Raw genomic sequence first — 23,040 nt, forward strand, 5'->3', positions numbered from 1 at the left:
CAGGCTCCCAGGCTCAGCCTCGCTGGACGGGTCACCAGCTGGGACGCTGGCCAATCTCCCCCGTCTCGTCTCCGGGGGCGCCTATCAAGGCTGACTTCCCTCCCAACTCCCGACTCCTGTGGGGAGAGCCCTGAAATAAACAACAGATGAGGGTGTTCGGGGCCGGGAAGCCCGTCCTGGAGGTGGGGACCAGGCCTAGTGCAGCGAGGGCGTGGCTGTTACATCCTCGGGTCCCGCTGATGCTGATGTGTCTGGAGAGGAGTCAGCTCCTGTTTGTGGTCCAGGGAGGGAGACCCCTTGCCGAGAGAGACCACCCTCTTCCAGAATGTTCCATGGGGACTGAGAGAACATGGGTACTTCGTTGTTTGCTAGGAGAACCGTCCGTCAATGCCAATGAGGTCGAATCCGACAGTGCTGTGCTCCAAATCGCATCCTATTGATGTCCTGCCCACCTGCCTCCTGCACTGCTGAGGGGAAGCACTGAACTCCGTGACTGTGACTTTAAGTCGGTCCATTCTCCTTACCCTTCAGCCGGGAGCGGCTATAGAATTAAGCCTCGGGCTGACCGGTGGCAGGGCCACAAACAAGTCCCTTCCTGGAGGGTAGAGCTCTCCTAGCACAATTAAGCCTGACCTCATAGCCTCCCTAATTCCTTCCTAAGTAGCTAATGGGCTGTGGGAGGTGCAGCCAGTGTTGTCAACACAAGAACATTTGTAGACGTGTTCATCTACCCTTGTTTTACTCAGACTATAAAATAAAGCATCGGCTTGCAGGCTGGGTCTGTGTCCTCATCCAGGCAAGGAAGATCCACCCAACCCCAGCTGTATTCTCTTTGTCTGTCTTCTTTAATCCTTCACCGCCTCTCCTCAGGCTCACCCTTGGCTGTGCTCGCGCGGCACACCATTCTACTCATTTTTGCTGAATGTATTTTGAAGCTTCCTTCTTAGGTGTATAAATAATTAAAATTGTTATATTTAAAAATAAACAACTCCTTTATTACTGTCGAAAAAAGTCCCTGTCAAAAGGGCGACACCTACAAGCCCTGCCCCAGGTTGTGTGCTGGGCTCGTGGCGAGGACACGTATGCTGAGTGCTCACAGCAGAGCCTGCACATGGTCCGGGCTCATGAGAGGACACGTGTGCTGGGTGCTCACAGCAGAGCCTGCACATGGTCCGGGCTCATGAGAGGACACGTGTGCTGGGTGCTCACAGCAGAGCCTGCACATGGTCCAGGCTCATGAGAGGACACGTGTGCTGAGTGCTCACAGCAGAGCCTGCACGTGGTCCAGGCTCATGAGAGGACACGTGTGCTGAGTGCTTACAGCGGTGTCTGCACATGGTCCGGGCTCATGAGAGGACACGTGTGCTGAGTGCTTACAGCGGTGTCTGCACGTGGTCCGGGCTCATGGAGAGGACACGTGTGCTGAGTGGGCACAGCAGAGCCTGCATGTGTCCGGGCTCATTCAGGGAACTAACCTCTCAGGACCTGGTCAGACCTGAGTGAAATGTGTGCAAACCTTTACTGGTGAATCCCACGAAGAGAAATCAGGAAGTGAAATGGATGCGTGTGCCACGTAGACCAGCCTTGGAAACAGGCGGCCTTTCTCCCAGGTGTGACGCCCCGGTTCCATCTGAAGGGGACAAGCAGGCACACGGCCAGCCACCGCAGGCTCGGGCCGCTCGCCAGGCACGGGGAAGCTGTGCCCTAGAGCAAGTCCAGCAGACGTTACTGGGGTGGAGACGGCGTCCACAGGGCACCGCCCGCTGGGATGCCGAGCTCTCGCCGGTCACAGCCGGGCATTTGGTGATATTGCCAACGTGTTTGCTGAGCCAAGTGTCAATGCATTAGACCAGGATGTAGCTTTCACAGTTTCTCATGAACCTTTCATCCAGCCTTTTCCCAAACACAGCGCGACCTTCACCGTCAGCCATGATGTCTGGAGACCCACCTGCTGCCACTGCGGATTGTCGGAAGGTGTTTTAAACGTCAGGGTTGGTCAGAAACATGTGGGACAGTGGGAGGTCTGACACCCCCTCTCCCAGGCCTGGCGCGCCTGGTCGGCGCTGGACGGGACGGCTCACCGCTCTGGTCCGCGCTGCCCTCCCGGTGGCTATTGAAACTGTGGGGGCGGCCTGTTCAGTTCGTCCTCCATGGAGCCCCCTGGGTGGTGAAGAAAGCCCGGTGGAGCGGAAGCCCAGCTCCAGCTGCGGGGTGACGGGTCCCGCCGGCGGGCAGGGGTGCGCTGGCCCTACCTGCTACGTGAGTGAGGAAAGCAGCCCGGGCAGGAGAGCCCGCCTGCAGGAGACAGGGACCAGCCTTTGCCGACGCCGCGGAAGGCCTGGCTGCGGCCCCTCTCACGGAGCTTCTACCTGATTCACTAAGTGGCTCCTCCCCTTCGCAAGCAAGGCAGCCGGCCGCGCCCAGCTCCCCGGCGTTCTCATCGGGGACCCTGCTGCCCGCCAGGCGCCTGCTGCTGGCATCGGAGGCCCCCAGGGCCCTCGGGATTGGGAGCCACGGGAAGCCCTGAGTCCGCTCCTCTCCCACGCTCATCCCGGGGTGCCCTCGCTCAGCTGCGCTCGGCGTCTGACCTGTCTGCACTGGTTTCTGTGCAGGGGGCTTCCCGGGGACAGTCGCTGGAGGCTGTGTCCCGGGTGTCAGAATCGAGTCGTGCTCTGAGCAACAGCGATATTGTGTGTTTTTCTGTTTATTCTCATTTATTATGAAACCACCTCCAGGTCCTGCTTGTCTGGTGCCTACGAGCATCATGAGCCCCTGGGAGGCGGCTGTGATGGGGGAACACAGGTCCCGTCAGAGTGGGGGCCGTCCCCGGGGGGGACAGCGTCTCTCTAGCATCACCTGGGCTCCGTTCCGAGCTGCTCGGAAACCCTGGCCGATGGGAGCCTTCTGACGCTAGTAAACTGATGTCAGCCAGGGAAAGGCACGTGCTTTGGTCTGTCACATCGCCAGACACCGCCTTCATTATAGCGCAAGGGGATGCCACTGGGTTCAGCTACAGCAGGGTGGGGACGTCCGGGGGCCGCCGAAGGCCTGAGAAGGCCAGAGCGTCAGGGGAGGGTAAATCGAACGCTGGGTCGGACAGAGCAGGCTCACTTTTAGGCGGGCGATGCCGTATGGCCCGCAGATGCTGTAAATATCCACACGGCCGTGGCGGGAAAAGGGTTCCCACCCTGCTCGGTGGGATCCAGGCCCCTGGGGTCCTGACTCGGGGGGCGGGGCGGCCCGGAGCAGGCCTGGGACTCACTCACCTCTGCACTGGGGCCGCTGCTCGCCCGTGCTCCACGTGCCGTCGGCCTGGCACCGCAGCAGCCGGGCGCCCTCCAGGTGGTGGCCGGGGCTGCAGCTCAGCACCACCTGCGCGCCGAACTCATTCGGGGCCCCCGACACCAGCCTCCAGGTGACGTGCTCCGCCAGCTGCGCCTCGATGCCGGGGCACGTGACGGCTGGAAAAGAGTCACAGCCAGCGTCACCACCCCCCCTCCCGGCCCGGATCGTGCCCGCGTTTCCGAGGAGAGACCTTCCTTCCCAGCCCGCTCACTGGGAAGCCCCTGCCAGGACTTATTACTTGGGTCTCTATCCCCACTGTCACGCGGTGGTCTCACGTGGGCGATGCGTGCAGGGCCCGTGGCTCGTGCTCGGGAGACCTGCAGTGAGACCGCCAGGAAGCGGAAGTCCCTGACCCGAGGGCACAGGTTCATGTGAAGAGGAACATGCCCTTCCGGTAAGGGAACATGCGTGTGAGACACGGTTCACCTATTTCTCTCAATGCCTCCAGGGAGCCGGGCTGGGCCTGAGCCACGGGGAAGCAGGTGGACACTGATTCTTGGAAAATGAGATGCCCTCATGCCCCCCCCCCGTTCACGCCCCTCACTGCGCCATGGGCTGCCCCCCACCCCCCGTTCACGCCCCTCACTGCGCCAAGGGCTGCCCTCCCCCCCATGCCCTCACTGCGCCATGGGCTGCCCTCCCCCCCACACCCCTCACTGAGCCATGGGCTGCCCTCCCTCCCCATGCCCCTCACTGCGCCAAGGGCTGCCCTCCCTCCCCACGCCCCTCACTGCGCCATGGGCTGCCCTCCCTCCCCACGCCCCTCACTGCGCCATGGGCTGCCCTCCCCCCCACGCCCCTCACTGCGCCATGGGCTGCCCTCCCTCCCCACGCCCCTCACTGCGCCAAGGGCTGCCCGTCCCGGGACTCCCGTGTGGGAGAAGGTTACGCGCACACGGTGCCATCACCGAGCAGAGCACATGTAGCAGGTGCCACAGGAGGCGTCTCTTTGTGCTCTGAGATGAAGGCCGAGGCTCTGGGGGGGCGGGGTGGTAGGCTCTGGGGGGGCGCTAGGCTCTGGGGGGGCGCTAGGCTCTGGGGGGCGGTAGGCTCTGGGGGGGGTGGTAGGCTCTGGGGGTGACTCAGGAGCCCCAGCAGCAATGACAGCAGTAATGACAGTAGCCCTCCTAGTGCCACTGCGTCACCACCAGCATCAACTGCAAGGGATTTGCACAGACGCTGACAACACCGTGTGTGCACTGTCCCGTGGATGCGAGGATTCGTATTTTCTGAAAGTGCGATCGTGTTTAAAACGGCTATCGCACAATCAGGCCCCAGAGCCCCATTTCTCTACATGTGAGTTAACACCACAGTCAACCACCCACAAAACTGACCCGATTGGTTAATTATTGGGCCTGGAAGAGTTTGCTGGAGACGCCCTAAGTTTTTACAGGATACGAAGAAATACATTTTACTTTTAAAATTCTATTCAAGCTCATTAAAATCGAATCAGGCATATTCGAAACGTTACAAAACTCGCCTTTAATCTTCTCTCCATAATTTACCAGTATTATGTGCAAATAAACTGAAAAAAATAGGTCTTTTCGTATTCTAATACTATCGATGAGGTTTAAAATGGGAAAAGCATTTGTACATTTAAAAGTCATCCCAAATCTTTCTTGTAGGTGTTTTTTAGATAAAACCGTTATCTGAAATTCATATGGCGATCCCAGCGTTTTACCTACTCATATAAATATGATTTTCCTCCAGCCGGAACCCCTCAGAGTTCCAGGCACAGCCGCCATTTCTGAAAAGTCTTTAGTAAACCCACGACGCCCCCATCCCAGGACACGCATCGGGTAAGATTCATTTCAGGCCCAAAAGCGCACTTCTGGCACCCACGTGATTGTTGCTCGTCACCTAAACGATCTCCCACAAACCCTACTTCTGCCCAGAGGACGGCTGTTGGCTTGACGACGGAATCGGGGTTTCCGGGAGCCGCTGGTGTCTACAGCGATGGCCCCCGTTCTTCCTGACTCGCCCCCTTCAGGGCCTGCGCTGCAAAATTGGATTCTCCCTTTTGTGTCTGCTTGCCTCTCCCTCCTCGCAAGGCCCCCCCCATTCTCCCCTGCAAACAGTGCTGCCCTTTCACTTTTTCTGCATGTCAGTCATGCCTGACTTAAAGCAGGTGCCACGGCCACGAGTTTATAAAAGTGTATGTGGCCCGGCCGGCGTGGCTCAGTGGTTGAGCACTGACCTATGAACCAGGAGGTCAGGGTTTGATTCCCGGGAGTGGCCATGTCACGGGCACCAGCTCAGGCACCAGGCAGCTGCACGCAGAGCTGCCGGGACATCAAAGACCCGAAGTCCAAGGGGACTGAGGAGGCGGAGGATGCAGACCTGAGGACGCTTCAGCGTTTCCTTAGGTGCGGTCGCCGGGGTCACGGTGCGGTTTCCGCTTTTTCTTTTTTTTAACATTTTTACAAATATTTAATTGTTATTTTTCCTTCTATTCCTTCCTCTGTCCCTATCTTTCAATTTTTTAAAATATATTTTTGTTCATTTCAGAGAGGAAAAGAGAGGGAGAGGGAGATAGAAATATCAGTGATGAGGAAATCATGGATCGGCTGCCTCCTGCACGCCCCCCACTGGGGATGGAACCCACAACCCAGGCATGTGCCCTGACTGGGAATCGAACCCTGACCGCCTGGTTCATAGGTCAATGCTCAACCACTGAGCCATGCCGGCGGGGCTCAGTTTCCTCTCAATTCCATGACTCCACATTCAGTGGCAGCCAACTCAGTTCTGTGGCCGACCCACCCGGTCCAGAACCAGGACACCGACAGGTCCCACCTACCACGTCCAGCCCCGCAAGGCTCATTCTCATCATCACAGGTGTGTGTGGGACGTGGGCGCGTGTGGGACGTGGGCGCGTGTGGGACGTGGGCGCGTGTGGGGACGTGGGCGCGTGTGGGACGTGGGCGCGTGTGGACATGGGCGCGTGTGGAAACGTGGGGCGCATGTGGAAACGTGGGCGCATGTGGAAACGTGGGCGCGTGTGGACGTGGGTGTGTGTGGACGTGGGCACGTGTGGAAACGTGGGCAAGTGTGGGATGTGGGCACGTGTGGGATGTGGGCGTGTGGGACGTGGGCGCGTGTGGGACATGGGTTTGTGTGGGGAATGTGTGTCTCTGTGGGGAACGTGGGCTGTGACCCCCCAATGCAGTGACAGGTGCTCACCCTGCGGCTGGAGCTGGACCCTCGCAGGGAAGCCCCTCCCAGGAGCCCCCCACGGGCACCCGGCCCCACTCACGCTTGCAGGCGGGCGGCGTCCCTCCGTGGCTCCAGGACCCGTCTTCCCGGCACACGGCCGTGGCTCGCTGGCTGCCTTCGAGCGTGAAGCCCTCGTCACACTCGTAGGTGACTTTACTGCCCAAGGTGAACTCGTTCCCCGCGAAGGAGCCGTTCCCCGGGGCCTCGGGGATGCCGCAGGACACGGCTGGGGAGGGAGGCAAGGCGGTCAGTCACCGGGCGTCAGCGCTGCTGGCATTTCTGTCTCTAAGTACTGCACACGCATAGCACAGGCCGGAGCGCCGAGGGACGTCGGGGTTGATGAGAAACAACGAGACCCCGATCAGAATAACACGCCCCAGGGCTGCTTTCCAGGACTAAGCTGACGGCTGTGGCCCTGTAATCAACCCACGCGCTCTATCAGATGAACGAGAGCACACCCCCTTCACTTAACATCGGGAAAAGGGACAGCATAGCATCTTCCAGTCACAGAACCCGTCGCGGTGCGGACTCCTCGCACTGAGCGGTCCCGCCTCAGGCTCCAAATCCTCCTTCTTATTCGCTGCACACACACCCCTCCGCAGAGCCCGCCCCCCCCCCCCCCCCCCCGTCCCCGGGACTCATGTTCCTACAAGTTCTATTAAAGACCAACAGCGAGCTACAGTGCATCCTCGATCATAACCTCTATTATTTTATAAGTCACCTGCCCGGGGGCTCGGCCTGGGGCTGAACTACAGGGGATTTGAGGGGGACACGGGGCCAGGAGCTGGGCCAGAGGTCAGTGCCCATCACTCTGATGGCGAAGGCTGGCGAGGAAACGCTGCCGTGAGGAGGGAAGCTGGGAGCCTGCCACGGGCAGAACTCCACAGAGCACTTCTCTCCTCAGACCCCAGCTCCGGCCGCGCCCTGTCTGCGAGGCACAGGCGCGGTCTCCGGGCCTGGCCCATGGAGCTCAGTGGTCGGGCACCCCCCCATGCACCCAAAGGCCGCTGGTTTGATCCCAGTCGGGGCGCATGGTCAGGGGGTGAGGGAGTGTGCAGGAGGCAGCCAATCAGTGCTTCCCTCTCTCATCGATGTTTCTTTCCCCCTCTCTTCCTCCCTCTCTAAAGATCAATAATAACACCTCTCCTACTCTGTCAGCATGCACCTGGGGCTCCCTTAAAAAGAATGAATGAAAGAATGAATGAATGAATGAGTAGTAAATAAATAAACTCTCAGGTGAAATGGCTACAAGGTCCACGAGGGAGCCACGAGCAGGGCAGGGCACCTCTGCCCAGGAAGCCCCGGGAGGACCACACCGGGGACCCTTCATCCGCCGGCATCCGAGATGCTCCCACCGGGCATTTAAACCTCAGTCCCAGGCCCAGGACACGGCCCACGGCTGCCCGAGCAGTCAGCGCCCGGTCACAGGCGGAGAGCGACAAAATGTTTAAAGGAAATGAAAAGCATTTTTTCTTTTGAAAGAAAATTTACTTCTGTTTTAAAGAAAAAGCATCACCGTTCCTAGTGGAACAAGCGCACTGGCCCTGTGTGAGCCCCGACATTACAGAGGGTTTCTCGGGGGGCGGGGGTGAGGGGGGGAAGTGTGTGTGAGCACTGAGCCAGGGGGTGGAGCTGAGGGAGATCAATGTCTGCCACTGGCCCCTGTGCAGCCAGAAAAGCTCGCATCCCAGGAAGGAGAGAGAGGGAAACCAGTGGGAGGCTCTATTTATAAATCATAATCAGCTTTCAAAGGCCAACACATCTCCTTACGAATATAAACCTCAATCAGACAAAACTCCGAACACTTCATGACTTCAAAGACCTCAATTAAAAATTAAAATGCCGCCTTTGAAAATCTGACTTTTATGCGTTTGACAGAAAAAAATACAAAAAAAGGCGTAAAATATTGAAATCGACTTTAACAAGCTGTAGATGTGAGCCACCAAAAGAAAACGAATCCACAGCATACGGCTCCCAGAATGAGTTTTAACCTAAAAGAAGGAAAGTTAGCATTCGGAGTTGGCTTTTTAAATGACTTCAACTGTAAAAATCTTACTTTGAACCTAAATGAGCAAATGCACTTTTCAGTCTGCAATGAACCACAGTGGGTGTTAGAATGACCTCCGGCCCTGTGACTGCCCGCCGCCCTCTGGCTCCAGATGAGGGCGATGAAGCCGCATAAAGGCCAGGACTGTGCACGGCCGCCCAGAGCTGACCTGCGCTTCTGGGCCCGCTCAGGTGCCTCCCCTTTCAGCCCAGCCTCGGCTCTGTCCGTCAGCGCGATCGCAGTGAGGGGTCCGGAGGGGAGGGACCCCGTCTTACCCTGGCACAGCGGCGGGAGGGCGTCCCACTGGAACATGCCCACGGGGTTCCGGGTGCACGTGGCGTTGCCGCGGCCCACCAGGCGGTGCCCGGGCTGGCAGGAGTAGTGCACGGTGCTGCCCAGCGCCCCCGCAGTCCTGTTCAAGACGCCGCCGTTCCTGGGCGTGTGGGTCAGGCTGCAGTAAGGGGCTGCAGGCAGACAGAAGCACACACGCAGACAGACAGACAGACATGCAGACAGACACACAGATAGACAGACACACACACAGACAGACAAGTGTAAGTGAGCCGCCATCTCCCTGCTCCGAGGGTGTCAGGACAGCTCTGCTGTTCGAATAACAAGAAAACAGTTGCAGTGTGTAACCGGCTCTGAAACGTACCCCCAACACCTGTGCCCGGAGCATGCGGGGAGCAGGAACCGCACTCACTGGGGGGGTCACAGGGGGGCCGCCCCCCCACGGAGGGCCGGTGGGCGGTTTCTGAGGAAAGGACACCTGCTCTCACCACAGGATGACTTGTGAAGTTAACAGCATCGTGACCATACCTTCCTGTTTGTGCTCTTAGCTTAAGGTTAATGGATAGAATTTTATCTTTAGGGAAATGTCTTTGCCTTCCATGATACGGGGCTCAATGGTTTAGGATGTGAGCAACATCGTTTTAAATCGTTAACCCACAGGCAGTTTATTTTCCCTAAATTCATTTGGAGACGTCACTCAGAGCATTCCCGTCACATCATTTCTATCGAAGTTTACTATTTATCTTCAAAAATCAGGCTTCTGTCTACCTATTTCTTTTCCTTTTAATATATTTATGGATTTCAGAGAGGAAGGGAGAGGGAGAGAGCAAGAAACATCAATGATGGGAGGGAATCACGGATCGGTTGCCTCCTGCACGCCCCCTGCTGGGGATGGAGCCCGCAATCCAGGCATGTGCCCTGACCGGGAATGGAACCGTGACCTCCTGGCTCAGAGGTGGGCGCTCAGCGCCCGAGCCGCCGGCCGGGCTGTGTAATTTGAAGGGAACGCGATCACTTGCGTGGAGAGCCCTGTCCACGCAGTCGCCGTCTCCCGCTCACCTGAGTAGCGGATCTTGAAGCCCTTCTTGCTGGTGGCGTGGTCGGTGGACCAGCGCAGGAACAGCTGGCTGCCGCTGCTGGTGAAGCGCGCCTGCTCCGTGTGGTTCCCGCTCAGCACCACGAGCAGCGGGCTCTGCCCGGAAGAGCCTGCGAAACGGACACACAGACGCTGACACGCACCTGCCGAACACGGCTGAACACGGCCGCACACACGGATGCTGTCATCCGTGTCCCACTGGGCTCTACACGTTCCACACAGAGTGGTCCCTCCCGAGGCGGAGGAAACATTCCTGGTGACAACAGCAGAGGTGCTTCCCCGATACGAAGGCACGGCCCCCGGAGCAATTCCAGGGGGTGCTCGCCACACCCTCACACTAAATCACAGGAAGCCCAGCTTTACAGCAGCAGTCCCGGGGTACACCACACACAGCCCCGTGGGCCCTGAGACCACGGACAGTGCCGGACCCGCATTCCTATGCTTTTCCCTGTACTTTCCCCCTTTCCGCTTGCAGGGAGGACCCCGGCTCCTCGCTGGCACCCCTGAACCGCAGCTTCACCGCCTTGCGCTACGGGACCATCATTAAGTGAAGGAAGGTGATGGAGCGCAGCCCGAGACCCCAGGACCAGGGCTGGTCGCCGGCAGGGAGGCTGGGCCACAGGGAGACGCTGGGCAGAGGATGCTCACATCCCGGGGACTGAGGAGGACCCCGAGATTCCATCACACCACTCGGAGCAGAGCGCAACTTAAAACTTACCAACCGTTTCTAGAATTTTCCATTTAATATGTTTGGACCACAGTTGTCGGTGGGTAATGGAAAAGGTGGATAAGGGGGGACTACTGCACACTTAAGGAAACACCTCTGAAAGTGGAAATACTCATTTCTATGTGTACGCGTGTAAATTTAATTTCCAACTTAGCACTTCACCTTGGCAATTCATACGTTAATTCATGTGCTACCCATCCATCAGAGCAATTCGGTTATTACTGGTCGTCAGCCAGTAAAAGGCATATGAACACCCATAGAAAGAATCGGAATCAATTACAGTAAATTTATGTTCACTGAATTGACTATTTACCAGAACGTAATGACAAATTTTTCAGAACATGTGAAAACCCTATTATTATGTGCAGCATAATTCTATGTTGGTCTAATTTCCTGGGGTATGATAAAATTATTAACATCGGTTTCAGTCCAAATTGACGATTCGGCCACACTTTCATCCCAAGCATCGCACTGTTCTACTAAAAGGTCTGCTAGCCCGGCCGGCGTGGCTCAGTGGCTGAGCGTCGACCCAGGAACCGAGAGGTCGCGGGTTCGATTCCCGACCTGGTTGTGGGCTCAATCCCCAGTGAGGGGTGTGCAGGAGGCAGCAGATTAATGATGTTTCTCTTTCAATCGATGTTTCTATCTCTCTATCCCTCTCCCTTCCTCTCGCTCTAAAAATCAATTAAAAAACAAAACAAAACAAAGTAATAAAAATCAATAAAAAAAGTCTGATAGAGCCCTGGCCAGGGTAGCTCAATGGTTAGGGTATCAGCCCTTACACTGAGGGTCACAGTGTATTCCCGATCAGGGCACATGCCCAGGCTGTGGGCTTGATCCCAGGTCTGGGTGTGCATGGGAGGCAACCGATTGATGTTTCTCTCTCTCTCTCTCTCTCCTTCTCCCTTTTGAATCAATGAAATGCATGTCCTCAGGTGAGGATTTTTAAGAAGTTTATTAGAATTCTATAAAAATATATAAGACTAAACTAAAAAACTGTTTATTGAAGACTCCTGCAGCATTTATCATCTAGAAATCTGTGAGCCATTATACTTATATATTTCTAGTGAAATCGTCATTTACTTTGGATCGAGCACCTTTATTTCCGAAATCTTAAACTTCCTGAAAGATCTTCTGAATGAATATACTTCTTAGCGAGAAAGGAGGAGCCGCGTGCGGGCCTCTGCCCTGGGTCCCCACGTGGCGCATGACTAACGCGTCGTCAGCACATGGCCGGTGTATCGCCAGGTTTCTAACTGTGTGACAGCTGGGACGGTGACAGATGTGCATGGTTTACGGGCACCGGGTCCGAGACTGCACAGCGCGAGAGGAGCTCACTGCCTGTCCGGGGACGTGTAGTTTCACTCGGTCACCGATCACGTTCTTGTGAGAGAACAGCCTGGCGGGGGTGCTGCTGGCACACCGGGCAGAGTGAGCGCCCGGGAGCCACGAGGAGAAACGTACCGTCAAACACCTCCAGGGCATCGAACTGCTTCTCGCTCTGGAAGCTGTCCACGAAGAGTGTGATGTTGTAGCGCGGCTCCACGCGGATGGTCCAGGAGCAGGTCTGCGAGTTGAAGTAGTTGCCGGGGTAACCGGGGCTCAGGATGACCCCCGAGGACTCCGTGCGGACCTCATTGGCCGGGCACTGGGCTGAGGAGGGACGGAAAGTTCTCCTTAACAAAGGGAACGCTCAGTAGGTCAGCGTCCTCCCTGCGTGTGCGAGGCCAGGGAGGGAGAGGCGTTCCCACTGCGCTCTGACCCACGGAAGGCGGGGCACACGGCAGGGGACCGGCCCTGACCGACAATAGTGACACTGTAACATCTCCCTGCCACCCAGGACAGAATGACGCACGTATGACACCTAAGAGAATGCTGCATGCATGACACAAGAGAACTATACATGTATGGCCTACATGAGATTCATACATGCATGGCATATAAGAGAATGACACATGTGTGGCATACGAGAATGATGCACATATGACACAAGATAATGGTTCATGTATGACACGTAAGAGAATGATGCACGTGTGGCACCAAGAGAATCATATGTGTACAACATGTAAGAGAACTGTACATGTATGACATATGCTGACACGCAGGGTGCTTAGATGACATGGGCAGATGATAGACAGGAAGAAGGGTGATGGCAGGAGGAGGGTGCACAGGTCCTATTTAACTCCAGGCTCAAGGCGGCCAAGTCATCGACCTGACCCAGGGCTGCCAAATCTGACGCAGATGCCAAATGGAGAGGAAATACTGAGCCGGGAAGTCCTCTTTACCTGGACCAGGCGGACCGGAAGTCCAGCCCTGCCCACCTGCCCTGGAGTGGAGCCGGAGTGATGCGGGAGCAGTGACTGCCTTGCTGTCTCCCTCATGGAGACTGAACCCCCACACCCTAACCCAGGGCAGGTATGGGGGGCTCACCCAGCATCCCACGCTTCCCCCCTCAACTAAAAAGCGAGGCCTCGCCCGGCCAACGTGGCTCAGTGGCTGAGCGTCGACCTATGAACCAGGAGGTCATGGTTTGATTCCCGGTCGGGGCACATGCTCAGGTTGTGGGCTCGATCCCCAGTGGGGGGCGTGCAGGAGGCAGCCGATCCATGATTCTCTCTCATCATGGAGGTTTCTATCTCTCCCTCCCTCTCCCTTCCTCTCTGAAATCAATGAAAATACATTTTTAAATTAAAAATAAATAAGAATAAATAAGTAAGTAGGGGCCCTGGCCTGAGGGACTGGAGGCCGTCCCTGGGGTCTCCGGGGAGAGGGTCAGGACGGGGTCCAGCCGCAGGACCCGTGGGTGCGAGAGATCCCAAGGCACTGCCTGCTGGTGTCAGGCCTCCCGGCCCCCATTCGGGTCTAAATGAAGACAAGTGTCCAACCAGGTCACACCCCCCTCAGAAGGCGCTCGGCCCCTAGGACCCACCTGTCACCTCCGCTCCCAGGGCCCCCCCGCACCCCCGCCCAGAGGCCAGGCCACAGTGAGCGCCTGAGGGGCTGGGGGTCTTCCCAGGCAGCTCGGGGCCCAGGCGATTCTTCGCCGAGAATGTCCTGGGGGACCAGGCCCCGCGAGCCCAGGGACGTCCATCCCACAGCGAGAGGGCGCCGTCGGGGTCAGCCCCAGGTCAGGGCACCTGAGCTCGAGCTCCCTTTGAACAAGGCGCGTCGGGAAGGACAGCCTGGCCACCTCCCTGCTCCTCCCAGAGACGCCTGCTGAACGGGACAGGAGGCCAGAGCTGGGCGCCCTGCTCGGGCAGAGGGCAGAGGGCAGAGGGCAGGGACCTTGGGCGTGTCCACAGAGCCCATCTCGCCGGCAGACGCTGCCCCAAAATGTGTGTGACAGTGAAGCCACTCAGCACACGTGGCCACAAGCGAGGTGTCCATTTGCTCTGCCCCTGGGTCCGTGTGAACTGATCTCACTCAGATTGAAACGAGGCCGGACTTGGGGGGGGACAACAGCATGAAGGTGCTTCTCTGTCTTTGAAGTCATCCCTGAACAAACAGGGACGCCTCCTCTCACCACGGGAGGCAGGTTTGCTCAGGGTCCGCTATGCGAGACAGATGGCTGCCTCTGTCGGGATGAAAATGTGAAGAATCGCCCGTTAGCTTTTCTATTAAAAGCGCGTTTGACACCTGACCCCACCCCTTGGGGAAAGGCCCTCAAGGTCACCGTGGCTGCTGGAAGGCGACCCAATTGATTTTCCCAAGAAAATGACGCCTCGGTCTCCTGCCTCAGCGCCCCCAGGGACCCCATGTCCAGGGTAGGGGGAGGCGGGGGTGGAGTGTACCCGCCCCCACACCCGCCCCGTCCCACGGGCACTGAAGGGGGAGAGTGGCCCAAGGGCTGCTCCCTGCTCGCCCGGGGTTTCCCACGCCCCACCGCTCTCACGTCCGCACAATTTGGAAGTGAACTTGTCCTCAGAATCCTCTAAGTTCGCGCGGTTTGTTAGCAGCAGCCCTGCCAGATGCTGTCGGATGGATGGTGAGCACCTGTCTCTCGGGTGAGGGTGCTGCCGCGCTTGCGATGAATGAGCAGAGGCAGCGGACACTGAGGGCCTCCGTTCAAGGGCAGCCTTGCACTCAACACCGCTGCACCCCGGGGCGGGGGGCTGTCACAGGGGAGATCCTAACCTCATGGGACATGCACAGGAGAGCTCACGCACGACCCCTGCGTGGCCAGGCCAATCCCAGACACTTGCAGGGAGGTGGTCCCTCGCTCGGGCTCGGGCTTTGGGACTTGCCGGAGGCCGAGGAGCCGTCCGGGCTGAGACCCGGCTCCCCCGAACCTGGGCCCTCAGGTGCAGGGTCCCCCAGAAGCCCAGCCTCCGCGGCCTGAAAGGAGCCTCCGTTCCTTAAAGGGACCCATGTGCCCCCTGATGTGAATCCGTAAAATACAATTTACTTTAGCTGAGCTTTTTGGTTTTTTGCATTTTTAAAAAATACATTTTTATTGATTTCAGAGAGGAAAGGAGAGGGAGAGAGAGAGAGAAACAACCATGATGAGAAAATTATGGATCGGCTGCCTCCTGCACGCCCCACCGGGATGGAGCCCGCAACCCGGGCATGTGCCCTTGACCGGAATCGAACCCGGGACCCTTCAATCCGCAGGCTGACACTCTAGCCACTGAGCCAAACCAGCCAGGGCTTAACATTTTTTGGTTGCCTTTCCTACAAGCCCGAACTGGGGGTCGAACCCGAAACCTCTTGGTGTGCGGGACGACGCTCCCACCAGCGGAGCCCCCGGGCAGCCAGCGCCTGGGCCGGCAGAGCAGCACTTCTCCCGCGGTGTCGGGCCTTTTACTTATTTACATTGTTCCAAGTCCTCCTTCTTCCTGCAACACTTGAGCGTGGTGTCTTTTAAAGGACACTGAACGTGATCTGATGATATCCACACCCCTGAGCCCATCGATTCGGCCTCAGCCCTCGCTCTGCTGGTGTGTTGTCTCTGCCCCTGTGCCTGCCCACGCCTTTAAAGGCCTGTCACAGAGAAACGGGTGCGTTCACTGACGTCACAGAAACAAATGGTCAGCCCCAGCTGGCCGTGGACCCACGGCGGGAGGACAGGGACGCAGAGCGCTGCTCCCATCAGCCTGGAAATGCGTCAGAAATCTCAGCGAGAGGAGAGGGTGGAAGGAGACAGGGACGCAGGACACGGATTCCCGGTGGACACGGGCGGTGGCGCCTGGGCCTGGCGTTCAGGTCTCACTTTACTTCTTTCAGCGCTGCCGTATGTTTGAAACCTCCCCCTCCCCCATGCCCTGCTGGGGGCAGCGAGACCTCTTGGCTGCTGTGGTTTTCGGTTCTGGCACCAGGAGAGGCCGGGGCGGTGTCTGTGCGCGGGGACTGTGACTGCAGGGGCTCAGGGCAAGGAGGGAGGGCAAGGTCAGACCCACACACGGAAGCCCCCCACGCAGGGAGTGTGTTCCACGTGGGACACGGACGCGTGGCCTCGGTCACGTACCTTCGCACGTGGGGAGCGAGCCCTGGAACTGCAGCTGGGCACCGAGCTTGCAGGTGAGCGTGTCCGAGCCCGACAGCGTGTAGCCGGGGTGGCAGAGGTACCGCACGGAGTCCCCTGCAAGAGTCCACACGACACTCGGAAACTGGCCTCTGTGACACCCAGAGTGTGGGCGCCTCACACACAGGCGCTGACCTAACCAGCGACGTCAGCGGGCAAACCATGTCCGTCCGACCAACGCCCATCCTCTTTTCTATCTGTTTCTATTTGTTAAATATATTTTTATGATTTCAGAGAGGAAGGGAGAGGGAGAGAGAGATAGAAGCATCATGATGAGAGAGGATGATGGATCGGCTGCCTCCTGCACGCCCCCCACTGGGGATGAAGCCTGCAACCCATGCATGTGCCCTGACTGGGAATGGAGCCTGGGACCCTTCAGTCCACAGACCGATGTTCTACCCCAAACCAGCCAGGCCCAGCCTCGTTGTCGACAAAACACCCCCCTTTCAGTGCCTCCTTCATAGAAACGCGGCCTGACACTCAAGCAGCGTCAGGGCGGATGTGACGGGCGGCGTCCACTCCCGACCACTGTCCCGGTCCTCCTCCTCCCCGAGGGCCATGGGGCAGGCACCAGAACTGGACGCTGGGATTCTCGGCTTCTGGAGAGGACCTGGCCTGATGGGCACACGGCGCCCCCACTCTGTTATCTGAGTAGGAGAACGGAGGTCCCGCATTGGACCGGGTCTGAGACATGGCGTCACCACAGACAGGACGGAGCGCCTGTCCTTGCCTACGAGAAGCCCTGGGCCCAGTGACTGCTCCACGACAGGTCCCGGGCTGGACTCCTAACGGGGCGAGCGCTGGTGGAATGAATGGACCTTTCACAGAAGTCACAGGGCGGGACGCCTCATCACTCACTACGCTCACCAGGCCCAGCGGGACGGGAGGCCCATAACACCGGCCATTGTTGTAGCCACAGGGGACGAGGTTCTAGGTTAGGATCCTGCCTCCCTAACGAAACCACGTATCTGTGTGTCTGCCTCGGAAAATGTTACTCAACTCAAGAGGAAACCATGGCCCGGCCAGTGTGGCTCAGGGGCTGAGCATCGACCTATGAACCAGGAGGTCACGGTTGGATTCCTGGTCAGGGCTCATGCCTGGGTTGTGGGCTCCATCCCTAGCGTGTGGTGTGTAAGAGGCAGCCGATCCATGATTCTCTCTCATCACTGATGTTTCTCTCTCTCCCTCTCCCTTCCTCTCTGACATCAATAAAAATATATTTTAAAAAAGAGAGAAACATGGACAGTAAGTGCCTGGGGGGATGGGCTCCGAGTGACAGAAGTGAACTTCACGGGGCGGAACCCAGAGGTTACGGACACGAGAGGGAAACGTGTGTGTCGGGCGCGTGACCTGGGTGTGTAGCTCCCCCGCGGGGCAGTGGGATATTCTGACACACACCCACTCTTGGGGGGAAGAGCCCCTGACTCCCATGGCCTCACGGGGACGCGCCCTCACCGATCTCGAAGTCCTCGTCCTCACGCAGCAGCTCCGCCTGCGGGACGGCCGGGGGCGGCGGGCACTTCTTGAGCTGAAACGCTACGGGGTTGACGAGAAAGAAAAGCTGCAGTTACTTTTGCTGCATAAACACGATGATCCCCGTCACGCCCCTGTGCTGCTGGCATCTGGGCACACCGCCGTGTCCGTGCCAGGAGGTCGTGGATTTATAATGCTCTCAGCTCCACTGCTCACAGGACAAGTTAGTGCCCAGAGCATCTACCGCCGAAGAGAAAAGCTACGATTTAAACACGATGACCTCGTCACACGTCCCGGACACACGTGGGATTCCTAAGGGAAATGGTCCACCCGTGCCTGGTCCCACGTCCACGTCCACATTCAGGTCGGAGAAGGTCGCTGCCCCCACGACTTCCCTGGTGGCCGTCCTCATCCTCATGAGAGGTGAGGGACCCCCATGCGCTTCCCGTCCCTAGCGGTCGCTCTCACGCCCTCAGGGCTGGCTCTCGCCCGTATATAATCAATCGCACAGAGCGATGAGGGCAGCCATGAGATCGCCACGCGTGTCCGCGCATGCACATCAGAGCTTCACGTCCACACACCTCTCCTGGAATGAGTCCAAGCTGGTCGCAAAGCACAGCTCAGAAAGGCGGAAATAATAAAGACATTAAACAAAAGCGTGTCCCAGGCGCCCGGCCGGCCTGGCTCCGTGGTGAGGGCTGACCTGTGAACCGGGAGGTCGCAGCTCGATTCCCGGTCAGGCCATGGCCGGGTCGCAGGTTTGCTCCCGGGGGCCTCTGTCATCATGGATGCTCCTCCCTCCCTCCCTCTCCCTTCCTCTCAGAAGTCAACAAAGTATATTTTTCAAACGGCTTCCCAGGCAAGACCAGCTCGCGGGCTCCCGCTGGACGGGTGGGTGGGGACAGGAGAAGCGGTGAGGGGACCCCTGCCCAGGCCCGTGGGGGGGGGAGGGCGGGGGGCTCACCGTGGAAGTTGAGGACGAAGAAGCCGCCGTTGGAGAAGTCGCTGTGGAAGCCGAGCAGCACGTGGCGGGTGGAGCTGCGTGCGGTCTCCAGGGCTGTGTTCCCGCTGAAGACGCCGAGCTGGGCCGCGCTCTGGTCCGGGCCGTCCCTGGGGGAAGCGCCAGCCGCTGGAGGGAGGTCCGGGGGCTCCCAGGAGCCTCCCTGCTCCTCTGTCAGGTGGGCGCTGCTGTGGACGCGCCTGGAGATGCCCACGGACCCCCTGCACCCCGCTGGCCTTCCCGGGGAGTGGGAGCGACATGGCCACGGATTCCAGGACCCGCAAGACCAGGCATCACCCTCCTTCCAAAGCCCCACTTTCAGCCCTAAACCCAACGGCATCTCCGTGGTCCTGGGGGAGGTTTATGGAGGTCTTGCTACTGAATTGATATGATTTTAAAACACAGAATGAAATATTAGCATCTACGGGAAACTGTGGTTCTGGAAGCATCCCTGTCTCATGACGAGAGGAGCCTACCAGCTTTTCTGTAAGAAACAGAGCACACTCAGTCGGTAAAACAAATGGCCTCTACTACGCCCTGAGTTAGAGCGACCCTGGGTCATGCACCACACAGCACGCTCAGGCAGGCCACCTAAGGTCCTTCTCTACTTGTCCACCTTTCCTCAGGGACAGCCACATCCTCACGCCCTTCCTCAGCTGGGGGTCTGTGTCTCAGGGACATGGGAGGGGTCACAGGGGTGTCTGGGAGGTCACAGTGGTATCTGGGAGGTCACAGGGGTGTCTGGGAGGTCACAGTGGTATCTGGGAGGTCACAGGGGTGTCTGGGGGATCACAGTGGTGTCTGGGAGGTCACAGGGGTGTCTGGGGGTCACAGGGGTGTCTGGGAGGTCACAGGGGTGTCTGGGGGGGTCACAGGGGTGTCTGGGAGGTCACAGGGGTGTCTGGGGGGCACAGTGGTGTTTGGGGGGTCACAGTGGTGTCTGGGAGGTCACATGGGGTGTCTGGCAGACATAGGGGTGTCTGGGAGGACACAGGGGTGCCTGGGGGTCACAGGGGTGTCTGGGATATCACAAGGTGTCTGGGAGGTCACAGTGGTGTCTGGGAGGTGTTACAGGGGTGTCTAGGAGGTCACATGGGGTGTCTGGGAGGACAGAGGGGTGTCTGGGGATCACAGGGGTGTCTGGGATGTCACAGGGGTGTCTGGGATGTCACAGGGGTGTCTGGGAGGTCACATGGGGTGTCTGGCGGACACAGGGGTGTCTGGGAGGACAGAGGGGTGTCTGGGGATCACAGGGGTGTCTGGGATATCACAAGATGTCTGGGAGGTCACAGTGGTGACTGGGAGGATACAGGGGTGTCTGGGAGGTCACAGTGGTGTCTGGGAGGTGTTACAGGGGTGTCTAGGAGGTCACATGGGGTGTCTGGGAGGTCACGGCCGGGGTGGCCGTACCACACGGCGATGTAGTCGTTGACGGCCTCGGTCTGCAGCAGCGTGAAGTTGATGTAGATGCCGTGGCCGGGCGGTGCGGTGAGCAGCCACAGGCAGTCCTGCAGCACCGGGTACTCGTCGGGGAAGCCGGGTGAGTAGATGGTGCCGTTGGGAGCCGAGATGTTGTAGCCACAGGGAGCTGAGGGGGGCAGAGGCCATGGAGACAAATGGTCAGCGTTAAAGGGACACAGGGAGCTCCTGGCGCCCTCAGCCCACGGGGTCCCTGGGAACCACGTTGTCAGAACAGTCCCCCTAAATCCTAAAGCCTTAGAAGACTGTGCTTCTCAGCTGCCTGTTCGGGTAACACATCCGCCAAACTTCCCGCCTCCTCCGGCCACAGTCCTCCCAGCATTAAGGGGGAAGCGCTGGGTCCAGTCTCCTGCGGGGAGTGGACAGCCCCGGCTGTCCCAGGCAGGATGAGGAGGGGATGATGCTTAAGCAGGAAACCGACTTGTCTGGTCTAAGCGAGATTTCAAGCCAATTTCATGGGCTGAGGCCGCAGCATCCTGTCTATTTGCTTTGAAACAGAAGCACTATCGCCGCCTCGCAGATCTGCGCCTGGAGGAAGGAGATAAAGCGATGCGCGGGCGTCACTGCCCGCCGGTCCCGCCAGCTCAGCCGGGAGAGGCAGCGCCACCCGTCAGGCGCTCCTAGTTCACTTCCCATGCTATCCGCGGTCGCCATGGCAACCGTCATTCTTGTTTATAAACGATGCAATGGCCACCCGTTAGCAGGATCACCTGAGATGCGATCTGTCACTCAGATGGCAGCATCACACGGCAGAACCGGAGACAGCAGACTTCATGGAACGGAAACCCCACGGGTGTGCTACGCGTGTGTTAGCAGCATGTGTGGGGCTTTCAAAGACTTGCCACCAGCGGTGCAGCATTTAAGGGGAACGAAGAGGCCAAAATAGATGAAAATAATAGGAAGAAAAGCTCCCTGACCATGAGAAGTCATGAGGGACAGTGTCGGCTGCATCACGGTGCAGGTGCAGGTGCAGGTGCAGGTGCAGGTGCAGGTGCAGGTACAGCTGGTCTCGGAGGAGGTGGGGCCACAAGGCGGGTGGCCTGGCTGGGCTCTGGGATAAATGCATCAGCAGCAGGGGCTGCGGACACACTGGGCGAGTTCCACGGTGCAGTTTAAGTGGGGTTTGGAGTCGGAGAAACTTTGCTTGATAACCTAGAAAGTACTTCAGAACCTGCGCCGCGGGGCCACGGAGCCCCTGCAGTCACGCAGGCCGGTGGGTGGCCCGGGACAGGTCCTGCTCCTCTCCCGCCTGCGGAGGCCAAGTGCTGGCTTCCCGCGGGGCCTCCAGGAGAACCGGCCTCTTCCTTCTAAAACTCACGCAGACCTCACAGCCTCTGACCCCTTGGGGGAGGGGTTTCCTGTCTTTATCAATCAACTTGGTAAACCTTAACGTTAACAATATGCACATCATAATTTACCGTTTATTTCAGAGAGAGAAACACGGATGGGAACGAGGCACAGGGCGCAGCTGCCTCCTGCACGCCCCCGGCTGGGGATGGAGCCTGAAGCCAGGGGGTGTGCCCTGACCTCTGACCCCTGACCCGGGGCCATGCCAGCGACCTCTGGTGCGTGGACGAGGCTCACCCCCGAGCCACACCGCAGGGCCAGCAGATACTCTGGCCGGTTGGACTTCTCATGTTATTATGCAATCCAGGGGTTTCTTGCTGACAAAGCCTGTCGCTTTAAAAGAAGCTGCCAGGTGTTGTCCTGGTCATTCCCTCTGACCCGTGGCTCCCGCCACAGGCGCTAATGCATGTAAAGTGAGGTGTCAGGTGACAGCGTTTAGACTTGTAAAAGTACCGTAAGAGAATGTTGACATAAATATTTCAGTGGAAAAGGATCAATTAGGTCAACAGAATACTTTGTTTTTGAGCTACCATTTGTAAGTGTAGATGCATATGCAATTATCAAATTACATTTAGCGCATGAATAAACCACAGTCTTTAGACACTATAACAATTATCACCCACTTTTCTTAAAAACGGAGACTTCGGTATAATTATAAGTTACTGGCAAAATTAATGCAGTCTCAACTTTCTCGTCACTGTCAGACATACTCTCTTATTTATTTCAAGGTTATCACACTTTGGGTCTATTTTCCCAGATGGGTTTGAAATATAGTAACTTTACACAACAGATCCTTATGCAAATGAAGATACTGCTCTTTTACGCATGTCCAGACAAACTGGCTTCACATATTCCGGGGAGGTTGATGCTTTCAGATTTAGAATTTTGAATCTCAATTGCTGAATTGCCGTTTTTAATAAAGACCCCCAGACCCTGTTTGGAGCTTCTTCTGTTTTTTCCCTAAGACCCTCCTGGGGCGCGAGGGGCTGGGCCTGTGAGGTGGCCGCTCAGTACCGCTGCCCTGTGTCCCACCACAGCCCTGCGGACCCGAGCCCTCGGCTGATAAAGGTCCAGCCACTGAAGCTGACGGGCGACCGGCCGAGCGTCTGTCCTGTGAGGGGCCCTGTGTCCCCGCTGCCCCGGCGATCCCTGCGCAGACCTCCATTCTCGGGAAAAGCACCTTTTTATTATAGAGCTTTCTGGAAACACGCCTTCCAGGAATAAAGTAAACTTGTTTGAAAACAATGCCCTCTGCGGAAGTTCTGAATTTAATTCAATATGGAGGGTGTTATATACACACAGGGTGATGCTTAGAAAATTTATTTAGGACAAGATTTTACATGGATCTTCTATGTCCCTTCTTATTCTGTGTAGGGCTTTCTAGGCATGGAGAGGGATGTTATGGTAAAGGCATCTGCGCATTAAATCATCTGACCTTGCCCAAGGACAGGCCTGTGGTTGGCCATGGGTTCTAGAAGGTCATGTATGGCCCCCCTGACAG

At 57.7% G+C, this 23,040-nt stretch overlaps 1 protein-coding gene across 1 annotated transcript in view; it reads right to left on the reverse strand.

Annotated features, from left to right (window-relative positions):
- The window catches only part of CSMD1 (CUB and Sushi multiple domains 1), a 157,262-nt gene that overhangs the window by 40,080 nt on the left and 94,142 nt on the right, over positions 1–23,040 (reverse strand). Inside the window, exons 28-36 of the mRNA XM_036303902.1 lie at positions 20,124–20,301; positions 18,678–18,823; positions 17,696–17,776; positions 16,184–16,297; positions 12,184–12,372; positions 9,956–10,102; positions 8,881–9,069; positions 6,599–6,784; positions 3,267–3,461 (exon numbers count right to left, since the gene is read on the reverse strand). Coding sequence (XP_036159795.1) covers positions 3,267–3,461; positions 6,599–6,784; positions 8,881–9,069; positions 9,956–10,102; positions 12,184–12,372; positions 16,184–16,297; positions 17,696–17,776; positions 18,678–18,823; positions 20,124–20,301 — 1,425 coding nt within the window. The remainder of the gene's footprint in view (positions 1–3,266; positions 3,462–6,598; positions 6,785–8,880; positions 9,070–9,955; positions 10,103–12,183; positions 12,373–16,183; positions 16,298–17,695; positions 17,777–18,677; positions 18,824–20,123; positions 20,302–23,040) is intronic.

The sequence above is a fragment of the Myotis myotis genome, unplaced genomic scaffold, assembly GCF_014108235.1.
Source record: "Myotis myotis isolate mMyoMyo1 unplaced genomic scaffold, mMyoMyo1.p scaffold_m19_p_39, whole genome shotgun sequence".
Classification (NCBI taxonomy): Eukaryota; Metazoa; Chordata; class Mammalia; order Chiroptera; family Vespertilionidae; genus Myotis; species Myotis myotis.